Source organism: Chelonoidis abingdonii, chromosome 13, assembly GCF_003597395.2.
Source record: "Chelonoidis abingdonii isolate Lonesome George chromosome 13, CheloAbing_2.0, whole genome shotgun sequence".
Taxonomy (NCBI): Eukaryota; Metazoa; Chordata; order Testudines; family Testudinidae; genus Chelonoidis; species Chelonoidis abingdonii.
The window spans coordinates 17,282,605-17,292,661 of NC_133781.1; the positions used below are offsets into that span (position 1 = coordinate 17,282,605).

At 47.4% G+C, this 10,057-nt stretch overlaps 1 protein-coding gene across 2 annotated transcripts; it reads left to right on the forward strand.

Moving 5' to 3' along the window:
* The first annotated feature begins 1,823 nt into the window (after window positions 1–1,823).
* MRPL38 (mitochondrial ribosomal protein L38) lies at window positions 1,824–9,690 on the forward strand. Of its 2 annotated transcripts, XM_032792887.2 has the most exons (9): window positions 1,824–1,952; window positions 3,429–3,608; window positions 4,852–4,986; window positions 5,084–5,292; window positions 5,733–5,805; window positions 6,736–6,781; window positions 7,279–7,437; window positions 8,097–8,233; window positions 8,933–9,690. In XM_032792887.2, the coding sequence occupies exons 1-9, from the start codon at window positions 1,886–1,888 to the stop codon at window positions 9,067–9,069; spliced, it is 1,143 nt and encodes a 380-aa protein (XP_032648778.1). In that variant the 5' UTR covers window positions 1,824–1,885; the 3' UTR covers window positions 9,070–9,690. The 2 variants fall into 2 exon arrangements, with proteins under 2 accessions (XP_032648778.1, XP_032648779.1); XM_032792888.2 differs by lacking the exon at window positions 4,852–4,986 and having other exon boundaries at window positions 1,856–1,952.
* Window positions 9,691–10,057: the final 367 nt, after the last annotated feature.

Here is a 10,057-nt window from a genome sequence, read left to right on the forward strand (position 1 = left end):
TACTTTGACATTCTAGCCTTAGAAAGATCAGCATTGACCATGAAAAAGCATGCTGGATACATCTTTCCAATCCTGCTGTTTGGACTGGCTCGCCTTCTCTTCCCTCATCCAGTGCAGCCTCCCCGGGTTCAGCATTCATTTTAAAGTGCTGGGGATCCCACTTCTTCCCAGGAGAAACTAATCCACCCTCTCACTGTTAGGCACGACTTGCTGATGGGCCCACTAGATTGACCAATCACGTTACAAACAATCCACTTTCATAAATTCAGGGGAAGGTGGCTGGTTTCACTCAATTCCCCCTGTCCAGTGAAGCAACTGTAGTTCTGTCTTTTAGTAGAAGGTTGGAACGGATAATTAGGCTGGAGTGGAGAACGGCTATAACATTGGTCTCTGACTATAAATGCTGTAAGCGTGGCCTCTCGCTCAGTTCTTTGGAATGTTCTGTTTGCAATCTATACCTCTCGCTGTTACTGTACTGAGCCTGGCCTCCTTTGCAAAGCCCTTTGAGATTTACTGATGAAAAGTGCTAGCTGAAAAGTCTTTTCTTCTCTGTGATTCCAGTTTCTCAGCTACCAAAGTTCTGGTTCCATTCCTGCTGTTGCACTGACCTCTGGTGGCTTGGGAAGAATTGGAAAGGACAGCTAGCCCGTATCCCTTCTTTCAAAATATTTCTCAACTCTGATTCACACATAAGCTTCTGCCCAGTTCAGGAGCCAGGCTGTGATGATTCCCCTCGGCACCTTGCACAGATTGATGTTCTTGTGTGAGTGGAAGCTCGCCAGCATAGGATGTCATTTTACTAATTCTGGCCCCGATCCATGGGTGTGGACCACGGCACAGAGCTCCACTATAATCAAAGGGGCTCTCTGCAGGTGCATGGGTCCCATTTCAGGAGCTTTAGTGCACAGAACTACAAATATAACCACACAGCAGTTAAACTTTGATGCATGGAGGGGATCTGTGTCTCCCTTATTTATTTCTGTAACTGGCCTCAAGGGAGATGGTTTTGCTCTTAGTAGTTCCTCACATTGCTCCCTTCATCTCAATTTATTAACTCTTCATTTAATTGCATCCCTTCCTAGCTCTTTTTATTTCTAATTAAGACAATTTGTCAAGTAATTACAATCATGTTTGTCTTTGAGGCACTCAATGACCTGGGCCCAGGGCATCCAAAAGATGGGAAAGCTCCAGGATGAAGACCATGGTTGTCAACAGCACTCCTCTGGCTCAATGGTTGCACTCGCTTCACATTTTCAAGTTTTTCTTTCGGAAAAAAAATCACGACAACTAGAAACTTACTTTTTTTTAAAAAAAGCAAAGATTCTCACTGATCACCTGACCCCAGCAGTTAGAACGTTACAAAATATATTTTAAATGGTGGGATTGGCGATACAACCATAAGAGCCAGCAATGCTGGGAAAGGCACCATCATCTTTACGGAGCGTACTACAGGCAGCAGCCAGTAGCCCTGCTTGTACGTAAGATCGCCCAGCAGTTCCCTTTATAATATAGCAAGAATGGCTCCAGGGACCTGGAATGGTCACCACCAGCAAGGGCACTGCCCTTCACAGCTTGCAACCCACCCGCCAAACTGCTCGTGTGCGTGACACACCAGGCTCCAGCTGTTAATCAGGACCCCATTTTGTAGCTGACGATCATATTTGCCTTGGTAAAATAAATACATGGCCGCTCGCTGCCTGGGGTTAGAGTCTCTAGTCCTTTACCCCATGATGAGGATGTACCGCCTTTTGAGGTATATTTTGTAACCTTTTCATTCAGGCACTAGCTTGGACAGCCCTTCCGGGCCCGTCCCTGGCAAACGCAATGTGGGACATACTGTGGCCCGGGCGGGCCTTCCAGTGATCGGCGTCGCAGCGCTGGCAAAATGGCGGCGCCCATACTGAGCGCGGCGCTGTACGGAACACGGGCCGGGCGGGCGTTCGGTACCGCTGGTTAGTGACCGCGCTTAGCCCCGGAGCCTCTCAGGCTCGGGCCCCTGGGGCTGCCTCGCCGGGCAGCGGGAGCACGGGGGCTGGTGCCCCGGTTCCCTGCCTGGCTCCCCAGATGCATAGCGGGGGCAGCCGTCTGTCCTGGGATTCCGGGGTGGGTGGGCTCTCGGACACCTGGGTTCCATTCTCCCCCGCTGTGTGGGGCAGCCTTGTGTCGCAGGGGTTCAGAGACGGGCAGCATCTCGGACGCCTGGGTTCCTTTCCCAGCTGTCACTCGCTATCCAGGGCAACCATCTGTCCCAGGGTTTCAGAGAAAGGGCAGCTTGCTGTGTGGGGCAGCTGCCTATCCTGAGCTGCCCCAGTCCCTACTAATGATAGACATGCGGCTTGCTGGGTCTTCTGGGGCCTGTAACCCCCTTTAGGGCCATGGTGGCATCAAGGTGCTTGCTCAGTGGGGTGGTGACATCTCTCTGCCTGCTGCGGTGACTGCAGGTGACAGCAGTTGTGTGGTGGGATGGGGAACTGATGAAGCATCTCAACACATGGTCACCCTGTTGCTGTGCTGGCCGTTGGGGACTCACCCCCTTCTTTACCCATTTGTAAAACATGCATAATGAACACCAGCCTGTGCTGCTATCAGAAGCGTTCCCACTTGCCCTGAATTTGGGGGGTAATTCCAAACTTACTGCACTGATCCCCTGGTGTGCTGGATCACCCCAGAAATTACTAGGGGCTGAGAGTAAGCAACACTGTATTTTGATCTTAACATAAATTCAAAGCCCTCCACAGAACTGACTCAGGTTACTGAAGAAACAATCCCTTTCTATGTGGCCATGACTATTCTCAATAGTTACGTAATGGAAAGGTCCACTTGCAAGCATGAGGAGCGGCGCTTTCTCAGCTGCTGGCCCGGGATGGTGGAATTCAGTCCTGGACCCATCGGAGTGTTCATATATTTCCCTGCCTTGAAAACAATGTTTTAAAAGTGTAAAAGGGAAGAGGAGTAACTTAAAAACACACCAAGGAGAAAAACTTAACCTACTCTTCCCCCCCAAAATTAAACTGCCCAGGTACCATGGTGATGAGCAGAGTATATAAACCTCAGTAGAGTGTGTTGGAAATGGTAGAAATTTGTCCTTGATATCAAACAGTTTGCTTTTATTAGCACCCTTCCTTCGAGGATGTTAAAGTGCTGTACAAAGATTAATGGATTGAGCCTCGCATGCACTGCTGTATATCATCATCTTCATCCTACGGTTAGGGAAGCTGAGAGAACAGAAGTTACACTGCTGGTCCTGAGGCTACAGCAGGCTGGGGGTACAGCTGGGAATAGAACCTAGGTCTCCTAACTTTCAGGTCTATGCTGTAGTCACAAAATCGTCCTTATACTCTTCGTCCAGTCTAAGCCCCCTCTGATCTTGTCTATGTAGCATGTGACTGTCAGTGTCTTTGTAAAATGAAAACCTCCTGTGTTTTCAGCTGCTCTCTGCAAGCGGGCAGCCCCTCTAGGGCCAATGCCTAATGAAGACATAGATGTCAGCAACTTGGAGACACTGGAGAAATACCGCAGCTTCACTCGCTATTTCAAAGTGGCTGAAAAGGAGAGTAAGAAGACTCCCTGGTGGCAAACATACAGGAAGCATGTAACACCAGAGCAAGGTACCCAAGAGGAGGAAGATGAGTTCCTTTTGACTTCTGTTGCTCGAGGGGTTGCTTGTAGGCCAGTAGTTATGCATGTAGCACCAAAATGTGTTCCACAAGGTATTGATCAAATACTTGTGTAGGTAGTAGACCCCTTGCTGCTGTAGAAATTTGCAAAGGCTATGCTCCCTTCAGGGAAACTGACTAGAATCTTCCTCTTAAAGAAAAGGGATTGCCAGATGCAACTAAATCTTTGGCTTCCCTTGACTCAAAGATTAGGGAGGAGAGTAAGGAAGCTGTTTCCTGGGGCTTCTGTAATACAAAGGAAAATAAACCGTAAGGTCTCCAAGCTCTCCTTTTGAAGTATGCAGGGGTTTAGTTTCTAATGATGTATTATATTTATTTTAATTCATAAAATGGCTAGTGAGCACCCACCCTATAGTCACAGGCCCAGATCCTCAAAGATAGGAGCCGAAATTCCCTTGGGTCTGAGTGCCTTTGCACCACTTAGTTTTCAGTTAACCAAGCCAGGTGAGCTGTGTTTCACGATACAGTTTAGGTGATTGTAAAGCAGGGAGTGGAAATATCCATGGGTGTATCTGTGGACCTGTTTAACAGGCTTGATACTTAAGCAAAACTCAGTCTCAAATGAGCTTCAGCAAGAGTGCGAAGTACTTTTTATCCTTAGATGTCTCCAAATCTTTTACAAAGCATTGTTAGATGCTGGGGTTGTAATGGCTGCATAGACAGAATAGCCAACATGCATGCACTAGCTCCCCTATAGACAAGAACATCAGAATCAGTTGTACTGAGAAGTCGTGGCTAACGTTCCACTTGAGTTATTCCCTATGTGCTTTCTGAGAAAGTGCCTTGTGATTTTTATCTTGTACGAGGGACTGGCAGAAGGGACCGTGTTCCATGTTCCGCTTGAAGGAGGGCCCCTGTAACAGGATTATGCTGTAGTATTACCACTGACAACACTAAGCGTTTCAGTGGTATCAGAGTTTCTCACTTGCCAGGCAGCTAGATTATATAGTGTGGACAAAATACTGTCCCAATCTTGTAATGCGTTCCATGCGGGCACAGGGGTCTGTCTGCACAGAGCTCGTTGCAGGATCAGGGCTTATGCCTGTAATTCATCTGATTGTTTGTATCCCTCATGCATTTTTGGTTTGTCTGTCACAGTTGCCCATGACTGCTGGACGGAGAGAACAGAACAGGGCTTATTTTAGGTTTCTCACTTACATGATTTTGACCTTAGATGAAGAGGCAAAGATAGACATTGGCCTGCCTTACTACAGACCATCACGGGCAAAGGAACTGAAGGAGAGAAAAGAGATATTGAAACAGAACCGCCAGAGCATGGAAATGGAAAGAGCATCCCGCCTCAGGACGTGTATGTACCCTGCAGTCTTGGTTTCCTCTTCTTCTGTATCTGTGGTGGCTTAGACAACCCCTCCACGTGTCTCATAACTCCTTATTTGCAATTGCAGTGGTGATTCCACTTGACGAAGTCAAGGCAGAGTGGGAGAAAACCAATGGCCCATTGCATAAGCAGCGTGTCGCCGAGCACTACGGGATATACCGCGATATGTTTGATGAAGCCACATTCGTCCCCAGAGTGGTTCTGCGGATAGAATACAACCTAGATGACGAGCATGTCATGCCAGTATATCATGGGAACTTTGTGACACCCACCGAGGTATCTTATAATTGATCACGAGGAAGAATATTAATGTGCCCAAGTTAATCAGAAGCCACACAAGGTTTAACTGGCCTAACAGCACAGACACTTACTGTAAGAGGAATGTGCTTTTCAAAGAAATCCAGTGGAAAATCATGTGCTTTGGAGATACTTCTAGTTAAGATAAGGAAACAGTATTACAATGGATTCATTTTTAAATGAAATGGTGAACTTGCTTTTAATAAAACTCCTCTACCTTTCCTGATGAAAATTGGTTCGCTCTGTGGCAAAGCCAAATTTGATTTGTTCTGTTGGGCTGTTTTTAATTGTACAGCCAGGTTATGTCTGAGTGAGTGACTAATTCAATGTCTCTGTTTTTCAAAAAATACATAATTTTAATGCAAACAATCCTTGGGAGCGTTCACGTTCACGACTGTCTCTTTACATTGCGTATTTAGGCTTCCAGTTCCCCAGAAGTGATATATGAGGCAGATGAAGGCTCCCTGTGGACTCTGCTGCTCACTAATCTGGGTATGTATCAAGACTTTCAAGAACTGCCTTAAACTGGCTGTTTCTACCCTCTTTTGTTTTGAAAATCATATTACCTTGGGCTGCATAACCTGATTGATGCAGTAGGGTGGTCATTCCATAGGGATTGTTCAGTCACACCTGCAGAATCACACCAGAAACTGTGCATAGAAGGGTTAGAATGGAAAGATCTGCTTGGCAGAAGGTGGTGGAGCTGGATGAAGGAATACCAATACTCTGCTCCTCTGACTAACCTTTAATTAGAGGAATTAGTTATTTTGCAAAGTGCAATGTGAATGCTAAATAGTATCACAATATCCTTTACATACTGCAGAGTTTAGCCTTGCAAAATTTCTCTGAGGGTGGCAGTACTATGCCCATTTTGCAGGCAGAGAAATAGAGTGGTGAAACAATTTGCCTAGTGTCTGACACGCTGCAAGGAAGCCAGGAAAAGAAAGCTGGTTTCCTGACTCCCAACCTTGTGCATAACCACAAGACTGTTCTTCTCTGCACATCTCATACATAAAGCTTTATATTTCCAAAGTGTTCTTATAAACATTAACTGATTTCCACAGCATTCTTGTGAAGTAGGTAGGTCAGTATCTCTGTCCCTGTTTGGTAGATTAGGGAATCAAGGTGAAGCAAAGTTGAGTGACTCACCCAAGGTCACGCAGTGAGTTGGTATCGACACAGAAGTTGGAACTCGGGGGTTGCTGGCTCGCACCCTTGAACTCCATCCTCTTGGGACTTGTTCCAGTTGTTTTGCTGATACAATAAAGGGTTGGTAGAGAGCAGCTGAGAGGTCTGGAGGCATCATCCCCTTTTCCTGTTAGACTTAGGGAATTCTGACTTTGGAGTAGAACCTATCAATAAGGCAGCAGGCAAACGCACAGTACTTGTCATTAAGACGTGTTTTTCTCTGTGTGCACGCAGATGGACACCTGAGAGATGCTGATTCTGAGTACATCCACTGGCTGGTGTGAGTATTGCAAACCAATACATCTGTGTAATGCATATGCTTTAGGGACGGCAGCCCCAGCCTCCCAAGCCCTGTGAGAGGAAAAATGGTCAAAGGAATGGGGAAAGAGCTTCCCAACACAGCTTTGAAATGTAGTTGCCACAAAGACAAAATCTGGCAAACATCGACTTGGCTTTTCCCTGATCATCTGGCCTGCGTAGTGCTGGTCAGACATCAGTTCTGGAGCACTGTTATCACTAAAGCTAGAGTAGTTCCAGGAATTGCTACTGTTTTCTGTTTAGCTCTCTGGATGTGATTTGGTGCTTCCCCTGACTAGGTCTGTCTCTAGTAGCTGCATGCTTGCTATGGCAGGGAATAGCCCACAGCTACACAAGGGGAGAGCATGCCACAGATCGTCCCACACACGACTTCAGTGCTATGATTTTGATCAGAGATGTCAAAAAGAAAATAAAGCCAGCCACTTGGATAATGACTGAAAAATGTCTTGCACTTCACAGGACCAACATTCCAGGCAACAACGTAGATTCGGGGACAGAGATTTGCCATTACTTCCCCCCATTCCCTGCCAAGGGAACTGGCTACCACCGCTTCGTCTTCCTCCTCTTCAAGCAGGACCGACCAATCGATTTCACTGAAGATGTTCGGCCGACCCCATGGTAACGTTGAATCTCGAGTCCCTGCCAGGTTCTTGTGCCCTGTATGATCAGAGCGGACAAAGCTGAAAAAATTCTGCTGCTCTCTGAAAACATTTTACCCACTGAGATTACTTGTAACAGTAACTGACCGTAACTGAAAGGTGATTTTTCCCCTGTTTCAGCTTGTTTCCTTTGCACTTTGGACAGCGCTGGGGATATCCTCACTTTTGCTGTTTCCCTTGCTTATTTGTTTCCACTAACAAAACAAACCCTCTGTGGGTTGTATGCGCAGCTGGTCTGTGAAGACACATGCTGGTATTACTGCTACCACAGCCTGCCCCGTGTGTTTCACCCACCTGTTATACCTTTTCTTAAGTGAAGGCCCCAGGCCTGCAATGGGATCAATATGGAAGATGCTTGCACCTCCATGGCGTCCCATTGACTTCGCTAGTAGAACAGGATGTTAAGAAAATGACTTTCCAGATTGATGTGACAAAGCCAGTTTATGTATGGCTGGCATGCTTCCACCTCAGGCTGCCTGGGGACTTTGACTTTAAATAGCCATGTAGGTTTCTGTCCTGGGGTCTGTTTCTTCTCCATCTCTGCAGAATCTGTGGTGATGTGGGATTGCTAGCCATGGAAAAGAGAGACCCATCCTTTTATTTCTGTCTTGTTTTCAGCCACAGTCTCAAGATGAGAACCTTCAAGACATTTGACTTCTACAAGAAGCACCAGAACGATATGACCCCAGCTGGGCTGGCATTTTTCCAGTGCCAATGGGATGATTCCGTTACTCACGTCTTTCACAACCATCTCAGTAAGAAACTCACTTTATAGGGGTATGGGGCAGTGCCTATTGCATGAGGTGGGGGGTCTCTTTCTCTTCCAACCGCACCATCCAGTAGTCAGGCATAACTAAATGTATTCTGAAGAAGTCAAAGTCATTTGGTAGGGCCTGAGTTGGGAAGGGACAAGGGGATGAAAGCGGTTTGCTCAGATGTCAGACACACCTGACTTAAATCAACTGTGGCCACGCGGGCTCTCTGTGATGGAGCAGATGAGGGTTCCTGGAGGCATGGACATGTCTGAGTGCGGGGTGAATGCAAAGGCCAGTTCTGAATGTCCCCCTTTGGGACAGTTGCTCTAACTGGTTCCTAGTTAGCCATGTATCACTGGCACATTAGTCTGATGCCGGGAACATTTACAGTTGAGAATTAGAAGCAGCCGCCTTCGCCTTCAAAGGCTTCAGCATATCCATGGCAGTCTAAAGGAACAGCCTTACTCCGGTGGGCTTTGAATCCCATTTCGACTGGACGCTTTAAAATAACAATGGGAGAGTATGTGGTGGAGAGAACTACATGTGTGTGTTTGATCTATTGTTAATCTCCCGTTCTGCCGGAGGAGGGAGACGTGGTATCTTTGGAAAGAAGGAGAGTGGGCGGGGCCTGGTGGGTTGGTGTGCAGGGTTAGGTTTTGAGCTGTCTCTTGGCTAACGTTCAGCATTGTCCCTTTGCAGACATGAAGGAGCCAGTGTTTGAGTTTGTGCGGCCCCCTGTGTATCACCCCCCTCAGAAGAAGTTTCCACACCTGCAGCCTCTGAGGTACCTGGATAGGTATAGGGACAGCCACGAGCCCACGTATGGCATTTACTAAGGAGTTTGCCACCTCTCCAGGAGCTCCAGGCCATTGTGGCAGGAATACTTTACCTTCTCCAGATGCGTCAAATGACTACGCTGTCTGGGATGGTCCATGTCTCTGGGAGAAGGGGAGTGTGGACTTTCGGAATCAGCATGATGTGATCCAAGCTCTGTTTCATGGACAATACCAGAAAGGGTGTAACTGAGGTTCGCAGATATTTCTGCTTTTGGCAGTTACCTGGTCAAAAGCCTTGTTAATAGAAGGTATTTATGGCCGTGAGAGCGTATCCATATCTGCTCTGAAGGAGCCAGATGCTAGTGGTAGCTGAATGGCCCAGTGTCTTCCAAAGGCACCATGTCTCACTTCACTGCAGGAGCCAGAGCTCTGAGCAAAGGTGGGCCAAGGCTGACTCGATCTGATTAGCCAGTTCAGATCATGTATCTGTGCAGTGACAGAAAAATACCCTCCTCTATATCCAACCCAGTGATCTGTGCAGCCTGGCAGAGGCAGAACTGTCCATCCGGTGCGTCGTCTCCTTCCCCTGCCATGAACTTCCCAGTGCTGGGATCCTGAGCAGCATCCTTCATATTTTTGTACAGATATTTCAAAAATCTGAATAAACGCTTTCCAAGCAAAGCTGGTGACGTGACTGGGTGTGAGTCGCTGAGAGCTTTGGGGAACCCGCAGAGATCCCACCAGCAGCTAATGCAGCAGTTTGAAATGTATCGGGCTCTTTGGGCATTTCAGGACTAATGGGATCAATGCTTTATGCTGAAGGGCAGCTTCCTGCTGGTCTGGACTCTTACTCCCCCACCCCTGCTGCTCGCTGTCATGTGGGTGGAAATGCTGGCACAGCAGAGGCTTGAAACAGAAGTCATGTTAGGATGACCAGGCTGCCTCGAGTTTGAGAATGGGTGTGAAGGGGTTGGGTCCTACCCCAAATTTAAGAGAACACAAACTCCAGGTATGGTCCAAACTCACCTCCTTCCCCGTAGGCACAAGG